The following is a 19,966-nucleotide window of genomic DNA, read 5'->3' as shown; positions in this document are numbered from 1 at the left end:
CTGTGTACACCAATGTTACATACCTCGTCCCAACTCCAGAACCTGTGTACACCAATGTTACATACCTCGTCCCAGAACCTGTGTACACCAATGTTACATACCTCGTCCCAACTCCAGAACCTGTGTACACCAATGTTACATACCTCGTCCCAACTCCAGAACCTGTGTACACCAATGTTACATACCTCGTCCCAACTCCAGAACCTGTGTACACCAATGTTACATACCTCGTCCAACTCCAGAACCTGTGTACACCAATGTTACATACCTCGTCCCAACTCCAGAACCTGTGTACACCAATGTTACATACCTCGTCCCAACTCCAGAACCTGTGTACACCAATGTTACATACCTCGTCCCAACTCCAGAACCTGTGTACACCAATGTTACATACCTCGTCCCAGAACCTGTGTACACCAATGTTACATACCTCGTCCCAACTCCAGAACCTGTGTACACCAATGTTACATACCTCGTCCCAACTCCAGAACCTGTGTACACCAATGTTACATACCTCGTCCCAACTCCAGAACCTGTGTACACCAATGTTACATACCTCGTCCCAACTCCAGAACCTGTGTACACCAATGTTACATACCTCGTCCCAGAACCTGTGTACACCAATGTTACATACCTCGTCCCAACTCCAGAACCTGTGTACACCAATGTTACATACCTCGTCCCAACTCCAGAACCTGTGTACACCAATGTTACATACCTCGTCCCAACTCCAGAACCTGTGTACACCAATGTTACATACCTCGTCCCAACTCCAGAACCTGTGTACACCAATGTTACATACCTCGTCCCAACTCCAGAACCTGTGTACACCAATGTTACATACCTCGTCCCAACTCCAGAACCTGTGTACACCAATGTTACATACCTCGTCCCATCAGAACCTGTGTACACCAATGTTACATACCTCGTCCCAACTCCAGAACCTGTGTACACCAATGTTACATACCTCGTCCCAACTCCAGAACCTGTGTACACCAATGTTACATACCTCGTCCCAACTCCAGAACCTGTGTACACCAATGTTACATACCTCGTCCCAACTCCAGAACCTGTGTACACCAATGTTACATACCTCGTCCCAACTCCAGAACCTGTGTACACCAATGTTACATACCTCGTCCCAACTCCAGAACCTGTGTACACCAATGTTACATACCTCGTCCCAGAACCTGTGTACACCAATGTTACATACCTCGTCCCAACTCCAGAACCTGTGTACACCAATGTTACATACCTCGTCCAACTCCAGAACCTGTGTACACCAATGTTACATACCTCGTCCCAACTCCAGAACCTGTGTACACCAATGTTACATACCTCGTCCCAACTCCAGAACCTGTGTACACCAATGTTACATACCTCGTCCCAACTCCAGAACCTGTGTACACCAATGTTACATACCTCGTCCCAACTCCAAACCTGTGTACACCAATGTTACATACCTCGTCCCAACTCCAGAACCTGTGTACACCAATGTTACATACCTCGTCCCAACTCCAGAACCTGTGTACACCAATGTTACATACCTCGTCCCAACTCCAGAACCTGTGTACACCAATGTTACATACCTCGTCCAACTCCAGAACCTGTGTACACCAATGTTACATACCTCGTCCCAACTCCAGAACCTGTGTACACCAATGTTACATACCTCGTCCCAACTCCAGAACCTGTGTACACCAATGTTACATACCTCGTCCCAACTCCAGAACCTGTGTACACCAATGTTACATACCTCGTCCCAGAACCTGTGTACACCAATGTTACATACCTCGTCCCAACTCCAGAACCTGTGTACACCAATGTTACATACCTCGTCCCAACTCCAGAACCTGTGTACACCAATGTTACATACCTCGTCCCAACTCCAGAACCTGTGTACACCAATGTTACATACCTCGTCCCAACTCCAGAACCTGTGTACACACCAATGTTACATACCTCGTCCCAACTCCAGAACCTGTGTACACCAATGTTACATACCTCGTCCCAACTCCAGAACCTGTGTACACCAATGTTACATACCTCGTCCCAACTCCAGAACCTGTGTACACCAATGTTACATACCTCGTCCCAGAACCTGTGTACACCAATGTTACATACCTCGTCCCAACTCCAGAACCTGTGTACACCAATGTTACATACCTCGTCCCAGAACCTGTGTACACCAATGTTACATACCTCGTCCAACCCAGAACCTGTGTACACCAATGTTACATACCTCGTCCCAACTCCAGAACCTGTGTACACCAATGTTACATACCTCGTCCCAACTCCAGAACCTGTGTACACCAATGTTACATACCTCGTCCCAACTCCAGAACCTGTGTACACCAATGTTACATACCTCGTCCCAACTCCAGAACCTGTGTACACCAATGTTACATACCTCGTCCCAACTCCAGAACCTGTGTACACCAATGTTACATACCTCGTCCCAACTCCAGAACCTGTGTACACCAATGTTACATACCTCGTCCCAACTCCAGAACCTGTGTACACCAATGTTACATACCTCGTCCCAACTCCAGAACCTGTGTACACCAATGTTACATACCTCGTCCCAACTCCAGAACCTGTGTACACCAATGTTACATACCTCGTCCCAACTCCAGAACCTGTGTACACCAATGTTACATACCTCGTCCCAGAACCTGTGTACACCAATGTTACATACCTCGTCCCAACTCCAGAACCTGTGTACACCAATGTTACATACCTCGTCCCAACTCCAGAACCTGTGTACACCAATGTTACATACCTCGTCCCAACTCCAGAACCTGTGTACACCAATGTTACATACCTCGTCCCAACTCCAGAACCTGTGTACACAATGTTACATACCTCGTCCCAACTCCAGAACCTGTGTACACCAATGTTACATACCTCGTCCCAACTCCAGAACCTGTGTACACCAATGTTACATACCTCGTCCCAACTCCAGAACCTGTGTACACCAATGTTACATACCTCGTCCCAACTCCAGAACCTGTGTACACCAATGTTACATACCTCGTCCCAACTCCAGAACCTGTGTACACCAATGTTACATACCTCGTCCCAGAACCTGTGTACACCAATGTTACATACCTCGTCCCAACTCCAGAACCTGTGTACACCAATGTTACATACCTCGTCCCAACTCCAGAACCTGTGTACACCAATGTTACATACCTCATCCCAGAACCTGTGTACACCAATGTTACATACCTCGTCCCAACTCCAGAACCTGTGTACACCAATGTTACATACCTCGTCCCAACTCCAGAACCTGTGTACACCAATGTTACATACCTCGTCCCAACTCCAGAACCTGTGTACACCAATGTTACATACCTCGTCCCAACTCCAGAACCTGTGTACACCAATGTTACATACCTCGTCCCAACTCCAGAACCTGTGTACACCAATGTTACATACCTCGTCCCAACTCCAGAACCTGTGTACACCAATGTTACATACCTCGTCCCAACTCCAGAACCTGTGTACACCAATGTTACATACCTCGTCCCAACTCCAGAACCTGTGTACACCAATGTTACATACCTCGTCCCAACTCCAGAACCTGTGTACACCAATGTTACATACCTCGTCCCCAAACCTGTGTACACCAAACCTGTGTACACCAATGTTACATACCTCGTCCCAACTCCAGAACCTGTGTACACCAATGTTACATACCTCGTCCCAACTCCAGAACCTGTGTACACCAATGTTACATACCTCGTCCCAACTCCAGAACCTGTGTACACCAATGTTACATACCTCGTCTCAGACCCAACTCCAGAACCTGTGTACACCAATGTTACATACCTCGTCCCAACTCCAGAACCTGTGTACACCAATGTTACATACCTCGTCCCAACTCCAGAACCTGTGTACACCAATGTTACATACCTCGTCCCAACTCCAGAACCTGTGTACACCAATGTTACATACCTCGTCCCAACTCCAGAACCTGTGTACACCAATGTTACATACCTCGTCCCAACTCCAGAACCTGTGTACACCAATGTTACATACCTCGTCCCAGAACCTGTGTACACCAATGTTACATACCTCGTCCCAACTCCAGAACCTGTGTACACCAATGTTACATACCTCGTCCCAACTCCAGAACCTGTGTACACCAATGTTACATACCTCGTCCCAGAACCTGTGTACACCAATGTTACATACCTCGTCCCAACTCCAGAACCTGTGTACACCAATGTTACATACCTCGTCCCAGAACCTGTGTACACCAATGTTACATACCTCGTCCCAGAACCTGTGTACACCAATGTTACATACCTCGTCCCAACTCCAGAACCTGTGTACACCAATGTTACATACCTCGTCCCAGAACCTGTGTACACCAATGTTACATACCTCGTCCCAACTCCAGAACCTGTGTACACCAATGTTACATACCTCGTCCCAGAACCTGTGTACACCAATGTTACATACCTCGTCCCAACTCCAGAACCTGTGTACACCAATGTTACATACCTCGTCCCAGAACCTGTGTACACCAATGTTACATACCTCGTCCCAACTCCAGAACCTGTGTACACCAATGTTACATACCTCGTCCCAACTCCAGAACCTGTGTACACCAATGTTACATACCTCGTCCCAACTCCAGAACCTGTGTACACCAATGTTACATACCTCGTCCCAACTCCAGAACCTGTGTACACCAATGTTACATACCTCGTCCCAACTCCAGAACCTGTGTACACCAATGTTACATACCTCGTCCCAACTCCAGAACCTGTGTACACCAATGTTACATACCTCGTCCCAACTCCAGAACCTGTGTACACAAATGTTACATACCTCGTCCCAACTCCAGAACCTGTGTACACCAATGTTACATACCTCGTCCCAGAACCTGTGTACACCAATGTTACATACCTCGTCCCAGAACCTGTGTACACCAATGTTACATACCTCGTCCCAACTCCAGAACCTGTGTACACCAATGTTACATACCTCGTCCCAACTCCAGAACCTGTGTACACCAATGTTACATACCTCGTCCCAACTCCAGAACCTGTCATAGACTGCCCCATTAGATCTCTGGTACTCTTCAAGGGTGGCTCTATCAGTATCACATCAAACTTACAACCAAGACTGCTGAGTACACCAAAGTTGTCAAGGTCACACTGTAGGTACCTAAAGGAGAAAGGTCAAAGTTGTCAAGGTCACACTGTAGGTACCCTATAGGAGAAAGGTCAAAGTTATCAAGGCCACACTGTAGTACCTAAAGGGAAAAGGTTCAAAGTTGTCAATGTCACACTGTAGGTACCAAAGGAGAAAGGTCAAAGTTATCAAGGTCATACTGTAAGTACCTAAGGGAGAAAGGTTAAAGTTATCAAGGTCACACTGTAGGTACCTAAAGGAGAATTTGGTTTGTTTTAGTTTTACGTCCTATTAACAGCCAGGGTCATATAAGGACGTGCCAGGTTCGTTGGTGGAGGAAAGCCGGAGTACCCGGAGAAAAACCACCGGTCAGCGCGTCAGTACCTGGCAACTGCCCCACATGGGATTCGAACCCGCATCCCAGAGGTGGAGGGCTTGTGGTAATATGTCGGGACATCTTAACCACGTCGGCCACCGCGACCCCCTGGGAGAAAGGTCAAAATTGTCAAGGTCACACTGTAGGTACCTAAAGGAAAAAGGTCAAAGTTATCAAGGTCACACTGTAGGTACCCAAGGGAGAAAGGTCAAAGTTATCAAGGTAACATTGTAGGTACCTAAAGGAGAAAGGTCAAAGTTATCAAGGTCACACTGTAAGTACCCAAGGGAGAAAGGTCAAAATTGTCAAGGTCACACTGTAGGTACCTAAAGGAAAAAGGTCAAAGTTATCAAGGTCAAACTGTAAGTACCTAAGGCAAAAAGGTTAAAGTTATCAAGGTAACATTGTAGGTACCTAAAGGAGAAAGGTCAAAATTGTCAAGGTCACACTGTAGGTACCTAAAGGAAAAAGGTCAAAGTTATCAAGGTCACACTGTAAGTACCTAAGGCAGAAAGGTTAAAGTTATCAAGGGAACATTGTAGGTACCTAAAGGAGAAAGGTCAAAGTTATCAAGGTCACACTGTAAGCACCCAAGGTCAAAGTTATCAAGGTCACACTTTAGGTACCTAAGGAGAAAGGTCAAAGTTATCAAGGTCACACTGTAAGTAACTAAGGGAGAAAGGTTAAAGTTATCAAGGTCACACTGTAGGTACCTAAAAGAGAAAGGTCAAAGTTATCAAGGTTACACTGTAGGTACCAAAGGAGAAAGGTCAAAGTTATCAAGGTCACACTGTAGGTACCTAAAGGAGAAAGGTCAAAGTTATCAAGGTCACACTGTAGGTACCTAAAGGAGAAAGGTCAAAGTTATCAAGGTAACACTGTAGGTACCTAAAGGAGAAGGGTCAAAGTTGTCAACGTCACACTGTAGGTACCTAAGGGAGAAAGGTCAAAGTTATCAAGGTCACACTGTAGATACTTAAAGGAGAAAGGTCAAAATTGTCAAGGTCACACTGTAGGTACCTAAAGGAAAAAGGTCAAAGTTATCAAGGTCATACTGTAAGTACCTAAGGCAGAAAGGTTAAAGTTATCAAGGTCACACTGTAGGTACCTAAAGGAGAAAAGTCACAGTTATCAAGGTCACACTGTAGGTACCTAAGGGAGAAAGGTCAAAGTTATCAAGGTCACACTGTAGGTACCTAAAGGAGAAAGGTCAAAGTTATCAAGGTCACACTGTAGGTACCTAAAGGAGAAAGGTCAAAGTTATCAAGGTCACACTGTAAGTACCTAAGGGAGAAAGGTCAAAGTTATCAAGGTCACACTGTAGGTACCTAAAGGAGAAAGGTCAAAGTTATCAAGGTCAAACTGTAAGTACCTAAGGCAGAAAGGTTAAAGTTATCAAGGTAACATTGTAGGTACCTAAAGGAGAAAGGTCAAAATTGTCAAGGTCACACTGTAGGTACCTAAAGGAAAAAGGTCAAAGTTATCAAGGTCACACTGTAAGTACCTAAGGCAGAAAGGTTAAAGTTATCAAGGTAACATTGTAGGTACCTAAAGGAGAAAGGTCAAAGTTATCAAGGTCACACTGTAAGTACCCAAGGGAGAAAGGTCAAAGTTATCAAGGTCACACTTTAGGTACCTAAAGGAGAAAGGTCAAAGTTATTAAAGTCACACTGTAAGTAACTAAGGGAGAAAGGTTAAAGTTATCAAGGTCACACTGTAGGTACCTAAAGGAGAAAGGTCAAAGTTATCAAGGTTACACTGTAGGTACCTAAAGGAAAAAGGTCAAAGTTATCAAGGTCACACTGTGGGTACCTAAGGGAGAAAGGTCAAAATTGTCAAGGTCACACTGTAGGTACCTAAAGAAGAAAGGTCAAAGTAATCAAGGTAACATTGTAGGTACCTAAAGGAACAAGAGGCCCAGAGGGCCTGTACCGCTCACTTGGTTTTTTGTTAGTGATTATCACAAGACTCTGACAATTAGAAAAATAAGCAAAATTGACTCCCAAAGTTTAATTTTGAATCACAACCATACGATACTATTGATACCATACAAATATGCTATCCAACACATAGGTTCAGAGACAAAGTTATTTCTATGAAAATAGTAGCCTAATTGACCTTTTTGACCTCGCATCTATTGCCGTTTAAGGCCCCAGGGGTCAGCCCTATCATTTGTACAATTTCAAATCCCAACCCTATAAGGATGCTAACATTGCATATATGTGCTCTTCCATTCTTAGTTGCAGAGAAGAAGTTGTTTATATGGAAATAGCTAAATTGACCCCTTTTGACCCCACCCTGCAGGCCCCCGGGGGGTCAGCCCTATCATTTGCAAAATTTTGAATCCAAACCCTATAAGGATGTAACCATTGCATTATGAGCGCAATCCCATGTTAAGTTGCAGAGAAAAAGTCATTTATATGGAAATTGACCACTTTTGACCCCGCCCCTCAGGCCCCCGGGGGTCAGCCCTATCATTTGCTCAATTTGGAATCCCCAGCCTACAAGGATGCTACCATTGCATTATGGGTGCTATACCATGCTTAGTTGCAGAGAAGAAGTCATATATATGGAAATAGCCAAATTGACCACTTTTGACCCCGCCCCTCAGGCCCCCAGGGGTCAGCCCTATCATTTGCACAATTTTGAATCCCCACAATATAAGGATGCTACCATTGCATTATGGGTGCTATACCATGCTTAGTTTAAGAGAAGAAGTCCTTTATATGAAAATAGCCAAATTGACCCCTTTTGACCATGCCCCTCAGGCCCCCGGAGGGTCAGCCCCATCATTTGCACAATTTGGAATCCCCACCCTATAAGGATGCTACCGTTGCATAATGGGTGCTATACCATACTTAGTTGCAGAGAAGAAGTCATTTATATGGAAATAGCCAAATTGACCCCTTTTGACCCCGCCCCTCAGGCCCCTTGGGGTTCAGCCCTATCATTTGCACAATTTTGAATCCCCACCCTATAAGGATGCTACCATTGCATTATGGGTGCTATACCATGCTTAGTTTCAGAGAAGAAGTCGTTTATATGGAAATAGCCAAATTGGCCCCTTTTGACCCCGCCCCTCAGGCCCCCGGGTGGTCAGCCCCATTATTTGTACAATTTTGAATCCCCACCCTATAAGGATGCTACCATTGCATTATGGGTGCTATACCATGCTTGGTTTCAGAGAAGAAGTCGTTTATATGGAAATAGCCAAATTGACCCCTTTTGACCCCGCCCCTCAGGCCCCCCGGGGGTCAGCCCCATCATTTGTACAATTTTGAATCCCCACCCTATAACGATACTACAATTGCATTATGAGTGGTATCTCATGCTTAGTTTCAGAGAAGAAGTCGTTTATATGGAAATAGCCAAATTGACCCCATTTGACCCTGCCCCTCAGGCCCCCGGGGGGTCAGCCCCATCATTTGTACAATTTTGAATCGCCACCCTATAAGGATGCTACCATTGCATTATGGGTGCTATCCCATGCTTTGTTTCAGAGAAGAAGTCGTTTATATGGAAATAGCCAAATTGACCCCTTTTGACCCTGCCCCTCAGGCCCCCGGGGGGTCAGCCCTATCATTTGCACAATTTTGAATCCCCACCCTATAAGGATGCTACCATTGCATTATGGGTGCTATACCATGCTTGGTTTCAGAGAAGAAGTCGTTTATATGAAAATAGCCAAATTGACCCCTATTGACCCCGCCCCTCAGGCCCCCGGGGGGTCAGCCCTATCATTTGCACAATTTTGAATCCCCACCCTATAAGGATGCTAACATTGCATTATGGGTGCTATACCATGCTTAGTTTCAGAAAAGAAGTCGTTTATATGAAAATAGCCAAATTGACCCCTATTGACCCCGCCCCTCAGGCCCCCGGGGGGTCAGCCCTATCATTTGCACAATTTTGAATCCCCACCCTATAAGGATGCTAACGTTGCATTATGGGTGCTATACCATGCTTAGTTTCAGAGAAGAAGTCGTTGATATGGAAATAGCCAAATTGGCCCCTTTTGACCCCACCCCTCAAGCCCCCGGGTGGTCAGCCCCATTATTTGTACAATTTTGAATCCCCACCCTATAAGGATGCTACCATTGCATTATGGGTGCTATACCATGCTTGGTTTCAGAGAAGAAGTCGTTTATATGGAAATAGCCAAATTGACCCCTTTTGACCCCGCCCCTCAGGCCCCCCGGGGGTCAGCCCCATCATTTGTACAATTTTGAATCCCCACCCTATAACGATACTACAATTGCATTATGAGTGCTATCTCATGCTTAGTTTCAGAGAAGAAGTCGTTTATATGGAAATAGCCAAATTGACCCCATTTGACCCTGCCCCTCAGGCCCCCGGGGGGTCAGCCCCATCATTTGTACAATTTTGAATCCCCACCCTATAAGGATGCTACCATTGCATTATGGGTGCTATCCCATGCTTTGTTTCAGAGAAGAAGTCGTTTATATGGAAATAGCCAAATTGACCCCTTTTGACCCCGCCCCTCAGGCCCCCGGGGGGTCAGCCCTATCATTTGCACAATTTTGAATCCCCACCCTATAAGGATGCTACCATTGCATTATGGGTGCTATCCCATGCTTTGTTTCAGAGAAGAAGTCGTTTATATGGAAATAGCCAAATTGACCCCTTTTGACCCTGCCCCTCAGGCCCCCGGGGGGTCAGCCCTATCATTTGCACAATTTTGAATCCCCACCCTATAAGGATGCTAACGTTGCATTATGGGTGCTATACCATGCTTAGTTTCAGAGAAGAAGTCGTTGATATGGAAATAGCCAAATTGGCCCCTTTTGACCCCACCCCTCAAGCCCCCGGGGGGTCAGCCCCATCATTTGTACAATTTTGAATCCCCACCCTATAAGGATGCTACTATTGCATTATGGGTGCTATCCCATGCTTGGTTTTGGGCCGTGATGGCCGAGTGGTTAAGATGTCTCGACATATTACCACAAGCCCTCCACCTCTGGGATGCGGGTTCGAATCCCATGTGGGGCAGTTGCCAGGTACTGACCGCTGGTCGGTGGTTTTTCTCCGGGTACTCCGGCTTTCCTCCACCAACAAACCTGGCACGTCCTTACATGACCCTGGCTGTTAATAGGCCCTTTTGGCCCCGCCCCTCAGGCCCCTGTTGGGTCAGCCCCATCATTTGTACAATTTTCAGTTAGTAGCCCATAAGGATGCTACCAGCCAAATTTTGTTGAAATCCGACCAGTGGTTATGGAGAAGAAGTCGATTGTTGACGGACGCCGGACGACGGACGCCAGACGCTGCGGTATCCCATAAGCTCACCTCGGTCCTTTGGACCAGGTAAACTAAAAAGGTCAAAGTTATCAAGGTCACACTGTAGGTACCTAAAGGAGAAAGGTCATAGTTATCAAGGTCATACTGTAAGTACCTAAGGGAGAAAGGTCAAAGTTATCAAGGTCACACTGTAGGTACCTAAGGAAGAAAGAAGTTACCAAAATTGTTACATCTTCAGACAATTTTATATGTTTTTGTTAAAGCCACCATTTATTAATTAAGTCACATTTTTGTTCAAAAATGATATAATTGTAAATTATGGTTCCAAAGTTTGTAATTACCTATTATGGGATGGCTGACTTACATGGGCAGTGTATTGGTTGAAGTTTGTAATTACATATTATGGGATGGCTGACTTACATAGGCGGTGTATTGGTTGAAGTTTGTAATTACATATTATGGGATGGCAGACTTACATTGGCAGTGTATTGGTTGAAGTTTGTAATTACATATTATGGGATGGCGGACTTACATGGGCGGTGTATTGGTTGAAGTTTGTCATTACATATTATGGGATGGCAGACTTACATGGCCGGTGTATTGGTTGAAGTTTGTAATTACATATTATGGGATGGCAGACTTACATGGGCGGTGTCTTGGTTGAAGTTTGTAATTACATATTATGGGATGGCAGACTTACATGGGCGGTGTATTGGTTGAAGAAATCAATTGATCCTTCAGACGAATCAGTTCCCTTAGTTTTGGATACTCTTCAAATCTGTTCGCAAGTCCTGAAAGAGCGACATAATTCTCTTGATGTTAAATCTCAATATTGAATACATACACTTTATGATAAAGTGACATAGGTCTTCAATTATAAATGTTGATCTCTGATTCTCAGAAGAACACTTAGGATACAATTAACCAGATCCAACGAGTCCATCCACAAAGACATCAACCCTGATAATACAAAAGAACCACAAAAGTTTGTTTGTTTGATTCATTTAACGTCCTATTAACAGCCAGGGGACAGAGCCTAATATAAAATAAATTGGACCATGGACCATCACTGCAACTGATCCTTCAATAAAATGAAACAATTTTATTCAAGAAATTACATTTTTTATTTGGTCTTATTTTTCATTATCATTTTTTTACTTGCTGTAAATTATAACTTTACATTTGGCAGACTATTCTTTTTTAAATATATTTGCACATACACAGCAAAAGATTAAAAAAAGAAACAAAAACTTTTTCTTTAATTTGATTAATATTATCTCCCTTTGATTTACTGTCGACGCAATAACAGTATGAACGGTTTCGGTTGATCACTACATCAACATTCTATGGCTATTGCCTGGCAGGCTGTCGCTACACTCTCGATACCTTGGTCACAGTTTTGGTTATGTTATCTCAACGGTGCCGGCAGGTGGCGCTGTTACGTCATACACACATGTGTAAGCCTACACAGATATTTCATTATAGCTGCAGCGACAAGCTACAACGATTAGTGTTTTTTAACGAAACGTACGGCACATTACAAGATTCCAAGCAATGTTACTGAAGTAGTTTACATATTGGAAGATTACATTCAGTATGTACAGTAATTACCATAGTCAAATCGGACATCAGTGTGGATTAGTTTTTGGCAAGCGTTGAAACGTTATCATGGAGAAATCGAAGACTGAAATGTAACACAAAAATACTAAACGTATGAATAAGGAAACCAGACTACACGTACAGAAGCTAAAGGTACTTTACTCGGTGTTTTTTTAAACAAATAAAATATTATTTAATCTCAAAAGGATGCCAAAAATATTTGGATGGTAGGAATTTTTTGGTTTTTTTTTCGTGAAAACCATGCTCATTTAATATTAATCTACAGGAGTTGGTCTACATACTGTATTGTCAAAGTAGGACTGTCTGTATTGTTTGCAACACATTGTGCTTCCATATCACACTTCCGAGATGAAACACGTGTAACATTAACTAGATCGTGCTGCAGACAACTTTAGGTGACCTCCAGCTGTAACAAAAATTATCCGAACCAACAATATTCAGATGACAATGCAGTCAATGTCGGTGCTTAAGTGTTGCTGATTTAGACATAATATGCAATACAAGTAATGATCTTGATGTTAGTATCTGTTTTAAACCTCTTTCTTAAATTTCTGTGACTTGTCTACAGCGTTATATTACTGTTAACTTGGATACTGGAACTGCGTCTTTATTACGGAAAAGAATACTCGTATGATATCAAAATCTCAAATATCAAACTACTCAATGTTAGCACTCTTATCAGATAATGATAACGTATTTTCAAAGTTATCTTAAGCAAGGACGCATTGTACAGTTCGTGTTATGAAGGCAAGATGCTTATTATTCTACTGTAGCTAGGTCCTAATGTGTTGCCTCAATCTCTTGATTAATCAAATAAATATGACAAAAACAATCAAATCAAATTGTTGTATTGGTATCAGGTCGTAAATATAGATAAGTGGACACAACAACGGCTAACTTCTCATTGTATCTAACGACAGTACCGGGTTAACACGCTCAACAAAGTCGTCCATTTTGACAGTAGCTCAGCTACTGACAAGCGTGTTTCTCGCAACACGTGTATGTGACGTAACAGCACAACAACAACAGATGTATCAACCGTCGAGATAACATCCCAAACACTGTGACCAAGTTATCGAGAGTATAGTGACAGCCTGCCAGGCAATAGCCACAGAATGTTGATGTAGTGATCAACCGAAACCGTTCATACTATTATTGCGTTGACAGTAACACTGAATTTATATCGGGTACGTATTTCTGCTGGAAAATGCTGTTCACCTATTTTCTCCCCCATGAAAATTTTGAAAAGTTGGCAAGTATGACTTGGTTTGGACTATGTCCACCGTGGAGAAGGTTAACAGAATCGGGGTGCGCAGGAGGTGCTTAAATGGCATATGGGGGAGCACGAAGCGAGAAAATGGCCAATGGTAATTGTTTACATTTTTTTGATGCGATCATAGACACAGAGGTTTTACGTATTTAAAACTGTGTGTAAAGATACATAATTGATGTTAGAAGTTTGTAGATTAATTTGTAACGAAATTTCAGTGGTGATTTGATGAAATTGTGAATATACTGGGGACGGAGGTATGGGTGAGGAGGCCGAAAGGCGGTGACGGCGGCCTGGGTGAGCACGTCCATGAATTTCATAATGAGGAAACAAGAGTTATAATTTGTACAATTGTAATTTGTTAGCCTATAAATTATAAACTAGTGTCATGTAATCTCATTAAGAAATTACAATTACTCGATATTCCAACTACACATGGAATCCTGTGAGCGATACGTGTATGTTTTATGTTTATATCCTTCTTTCATTCAGGTAATTAATTACAATACTATGTAAATATGTTGCAACTGTGGACAAGAACATGTACATACCTGAGCCAGGGTGTTAGTTAGCTCAGGGGGTATTGTCTTGATTGAACACAAACTACATGTACATCAGTACTTGAATAAAAAATACAATAAAAATACTTGCATAAATTTTCAAATGAAATAAAGTAGATTTTCAAAAGATAAGTAGATAATCTAGGTTTAATTAAAAGTATTATTTCATTTTGTTTTGTTTGGAACACAACCACATGGGGAAGTCTAGAACGTAGACTTTATTTTACTAGTTAAAATTATATAGGTACATACAGATGTAGCTATAGGCTGTCGTTATAAACGGACCCCCTGGAGATAGATTAATTAGGTAACAATGAGGTATACCTATACATGGGTGTCTTCTCACTTAGCCAACATTCTGAATTTTGAGGTATACAAGTAAGGTATTTTGTTGGCCAGGTGAGACTAGGTGTGAAAGATAGAACAATAGCAGATAATCACAGGTAAGGTTATAGACTATTTCATAAAACTTAACCTTTACGGGTCTGTACTTTATGTTAAGAGAAAAAAACGCAGGATATTTAAGTATTACATGTATATTAATATTAATTTATAAATACACATTGTATATCAGAATTCATACATCCAGTAGTAGATTTTGAACATAGCTATTACTTTCAAATAATTTCATTTTTTATGAATATATATCAGAATGGACACAAAAAGTAATTACATTTTGAACATAGCTACTACTACTTTTAAATACATTAGTTAAATAAATTTCATTTTTAATAAATATATATCAGAATGGACAAAAAAGTAATGACATTTTGAACATAGCTACTATTTTTTTAGTTATTTAATTTACAAATAAATATAAACCAGCATGGATATTACAAGTAACTATATAGTGAGAATATAGCTACTATTTAAAAATTATTTTCACCTAAGTTCATCAGCAAGCAGCACTAGAAATGTTTTTCTTCACATTTTTCAGTGCATATTTTTAATACATGTACAGTTCTTTACTGCAAATGTAGTAAATGAGACAAAATAAAAAAAAACCCATTAAATTCTACATCTTTTGTAGTATAGAGAGAGAGAGACAGACAATTTTTGGATTACAATTTTTGGTCTTAACCTGACAACAACAGTTTTCTTCCCTCCTAAAGCAAAAGAAATATTTTTATCCAAATTATTTAATTCTTTTACATTTTGTGTATTTAATAATTGAACTTACTTTAACAAGGACATAGTCATTCAGATCCCCCGCCAATGGAGATATCAAAGCTGAAGTAAGTTTGATTGTGGAGACTTATGTGTATGAAAAAAAACAGGAAAAAGGAAGATGAGCTAAAGAAAGATGGAGTATAATTCAAGCCTTGACATTTATATTAGACTATATACACAAAGATGGGTGAAGTTTTGCAAAGTAACATTTACCATTTACCATGATATTTTCAGCAATGTTTCCATGGTAACGGAAAAAGTGCAAAAAATGAAAACCTAAAAATAGCAAAAGGTACTACTAGACCATAAAAAGAATGTGTCTATGAAGTTTTATGGAAATATCTCTGCTGGTTTTAGAGTTATGCTCCGGAAATGAACCCCCTACAAAAATATGATATTTTCAGCAATGTTTCTATGGTTACAGAAAAAAGCACAAAAAGTGAAAACCTAACAAGAGGCCGTGAGGGCCTGTATCGCTCACCTGGTTTGTAATGCCAAGTAATGTTCTGAATACAGGTTCATTGTTTCTTTTCTGAAGGAATTTTAATATTAACCTCTAAATCCCCTATAAGGCCCCACCCCTCCTGCCCCCAGGGGGTCAGAGCCAAAATTTATACAAGTTCTGTTCCCCTTCCCCCAAGGATGTTTGTGGCCAAATTTGGTCACAATCCAAGCAAAACTCTAGGACAAGTAGCGATTTATAGGATTTACCTCTATTTCCCCTATTGGGCCCCACCCGTCCTGCCCCTGGGGGGCCAGAGCCAAAACTTATACAAGTTCTGTTCCCCTTCCCCCAAGGATGTTTGTGGCCAAATTTGGTTACAATCCATACAGAACTCTATGACTAGTAGCGATTTAAAGAATTTACCTTCTATTTCCCCTATTGGGCCTCGCCCCTCCTGCCCCCCGGGACCAGAGCCAAAATTTATACAAACTCAGTTCTTATTCTCCCAAGGATGTTTCTGGCCAAATTTGGTTACATTCCATGCGGAACTCTGTGACTAGTAGCGATTTAAAGGATTTACCTCTATTTCCCCTATTGGGCCCCGCCTCTCCAGCCCCCGGGGGGCCAGAGCCAAAATTAATACAAGTTCTGTTCCCCTTCCCCCAAGGATGTTTGTGGTTGATTTTGGTTACATTCCATGCCAAACTCTAGGACAAGTAGCGATTTAAAGGATTTACCTCTATTTCCCCTATTGGGCCCCGCACCTCCTGCCCCCGGGGGATCAGAGCCAAAATTTATACGATCAGAGCCAAAATTTATACAAGTTCTGTTCCCCTTCCCCCAAGGATGTTTGTGGCCAAATTTGGTTCCAATCCATGCAGAACTCTATGACTAGTAGCGATTTAAAGGATTTACCTCTATTTCCCCTATTGGACCCCGCCCCTCCTGGCCCCGGGGGGTCAGAGCCAAAATTTATACAAGTTCTGTTCCCCTTCCCCCAAGGATGCTTGTGGCCAAATTTGGTTACAATCCATGCAGAACTCTAGGATAAGTAGCGATTTATAGGATTTACCTCTATTTCCCCTATTGGGTCCCGCCCCTCCTGCCCCCGGGGGGTCAGAGCCAAAATTTATACAAGTTCTGTTCCCCTTCCCCCAAGGATGTTTGTGGCCAAATTTGGTTCCAATCCATGCAGAACTCTATGACTAGTAGCGATTTAAAGGATTTACCTCTATTTCCCCTATTGGACCCCGCCCCTCCTGCCCCCGGGGGGTCAGAGCCAAAATTTATACAAGTTCTGTTCCCCTTCCCCCAAGGATGTTTGTGGCCAAATTTGGTTACATTTCATTCAGAACTCTATGACTAGTAGCGATTTAAAGGATTTACCTCTATTTCCCCTATTGGGCCCCGCCCCTCCTGCCCCCGGGGGGCCAGAGCCAAAATTTATACAAGTTCTGTTCCCCTTCCCCCAAGGATGTTTGTGGCCAAATTTGGTTCCAATCCATGCAGAACTCTATGACTAGTAGCGATTTAAAGGATTTACCTCTATTTCCCCTATTGGGCCTCGCCCCTCCTGCCCCCGGGGGGTCAGAGCCAAAATTTATACAAGTTCTGTTCCCCCTCCCCCAAGGATGTTTGTGGCCAAATTTGGTTACAATCCATGCAGAACTCTAGGACAAGTAGCGATTTATAGGAAATGTTGACGGACGGACGGACGGACGGACGACGGACGGACGACGGACGGACGACGGACGGACGACGGACGACGGACGCCGCGCCATGACATAAGCTCACCGGCCCTTCGGGCCAGGTGAGCTAAAAATAGCAAAAAGCACTACTAGACCATAAGAACAATGTGTCTATGAAGTTTCATGGAAATATCTCTGCTAGTTTTAGAGTTGTGCTCCGGAAACGATTCTTACACAAAAATCTGCCATTTTCAGCAATGTTTCCATGGTCACAGAAAAAAGTACAAAAAGTGAAAACCTTAAAATAGCAAAAGGCACAACTAGACCATAAGACTAATGTGCCTATGGAGTTCTGTGCATATATCTCAACTGGTTTTCCAGTTATGGTGCAGAAACGAACCTGGTACAAAAATATGATATTTTCAGCAATGATTCCATGGTTACGGAAAAAGTGCAAAAAATGAAAACCTAAAAATAGCAAAAGGCACTACTAGACCATAAGAACAATGTGTCTATGAAGTTTCATGGAAATATCTCTGCTGGTTTTAGAGTTGTGCTCCGGAAATGATTCTTACACAAAAATCTGCCATTTTCAGCAATGTTTCCATGGTTACAGAAAAAAGTACAAAAAGTGAAAACCTTAAAATAGCAAAAGGCACTACTAGACCATAAGACCAATGTGTGTATGAAGTTTCGTGGAAATATCTCTACAGGTTTTAGAGTTATGCTCCGGAAACCATTCGTACAGACGGACGGACGGACAGACGGACGGGCGGACAGAATCCATTTGTATATCCCGCCAACTTCGTTGGGCGGGGGATAACAAGCTAGGACATAATATGGTTTTATAAATTTTAATCTTCATACACCTTACATTTTATAACGAAATGGAATTCATCTTCAATATTATCATTACAAAATGATAATAGAATTATTAATATATATCTATTTTTTACTTGAAAACTAAAACTTTTCTATACAAATCCATTTTAATCTTCAACTTGTCTATTTTATAAATATTTCCTATCATAGAAAGTAAGAACAGACTATAGCTGAAACTCACTCAGGTGTAAAACTTGACATGTTGGCCAGGTAATAAAGGTAAATTTCAGAATGTTGACTAAGTGAGAATGAATCTATACATGCTAGCTATGACGCTTGACTGCATGATCATCATATCAGGTAAGGTGTTACATTTGGTATTTGGGAAGGGAATTGCTCCAGGGAATGAGTCGAATAGGGGTAACGTTGACAAGAGGCCAATGGGCCTTAACGGTCATCTGACTCATGGCACAAAACAACAAAATTACAGTATAAAGTAGTGGTTAACAATTAATATAAGCAATACAAGGAACTCCTTTGTTGAATATGTAAGTTTCTGAAATAGGTAAAGGTCATTTGTTGAACAAACTTGGTAGCCCTTCATCCATATATGGTTGTAACCCATTCAAGGATTAAGGAGGAGTCAGATTTTAAAGCCAAATTTCAGCAAAGCTCCCATTTTGGACCCCGCCATTCTATCCCCATGGGTCTTACCTCGCTAATTTATAAAATATGATTGTCCTCATCTAAAGTTCCCCCTTCTGAGCCCCGCCCCTCTGTCCCCAAGGGTCTGACCTAACTCGTTTATATCAAAATATGACTGTCCTTCCCCAGTGATGTTTCACACAAAATATGGATGCATTAATCCGCTCAAGGGTTGAGGAGGAGTAGGCTTTTAAAGCCAATTTCATCAAAATTCCTCCTTCTGAGCCCCGCCCCTCTGTCCCCTGGGGTCGGATCTAACATCTTTAAATAAAATATGACAGTCCTTCCCTTATGATGTTTTACACAAAATATGCATGAAATCCACTCAAGGGTTAAGGAGGAGTAGGATTTTTAAGCTAAAACAAGTACTCATTATAACGGACACCAATACATAATCCCCAAACAACCCTCTCCCACCTCCTCCTCCCCATCCCCACCTGCAACAAATCAAGAATGCAGTTGCTCAGTGTATGAACATCTTTAACAAATTTTTGAGGTACTTTCATATTCAATGAATTGCCGACGAAAATTTGAAAAACAGGAGGTTGGTCCAGCGACAATCTTCCAAAATTTTTATCATTGATCAGCATCCTTTAATACCCCTTTATACTAAGTTTCATTGAAATCAAAGACCGAATTAAAAGAACAGGAAGTTGGCCCAGCGGCCATCTTGGAATACCAAAATCTTTACGAAAATGTTTGCATGTTGTTCGTCATCCATTAAAACCCCTAAAGACCAATTTTCATGGAGATTAGAGACCCAAACCTGAAAACAGGAAGTGGGCCAGCAGCCACCTTGGAATACCAAAATCTTTAAAAGAATGTTTGTATGTTGTTTGTCATCCATTAAAACACCTATAGACTAATTTTTATAGAGATCAGAGTCCGAAACATGAAAAGAGGAAA

General features: G+C 42.2%; 1 protein-coding gene across 1 annotated transcript in view; it reads right to left on the bottom strand.

The window, feature by feature from the left end:
• Nucleotides 1-19,966, bottom strand: part of LOC138324130 (N6-adenosine-methyltransferase non-catalytic subunit-like) — a 64,049-nt gene that overhangs the window by 11,381 nt on the left and 32,702 nt on the right. Inside the window, 3 exon segments of the mRNA XM_069269210.1 lie at nt 5,041-5,099; nt 5,102-5,181; nt 11,481-11,571. Of these exon segments, the coding sequence (XP_069125311.1) occupies nt 5,041-5,099; nt 5,102-5,181; nt 11,481-11,571 (230 nt within the window).

Source organism: Argopecten irradians, chromosome 5 (genome assembly GCF_041381155.1).
Source record: "Argopecten irradians isolate NY chromosome 5, Ai_NY, whole genome shotgun sequence".
NCBI lineage: Eukaryota > Metazoa > Mollusca > Bivalvia > Pectinida > Pectinidae > Argopecten > Argopecten irradians.
This window is presented reverse-complemented; position numbering and strand designations above follow the sequence as displayed.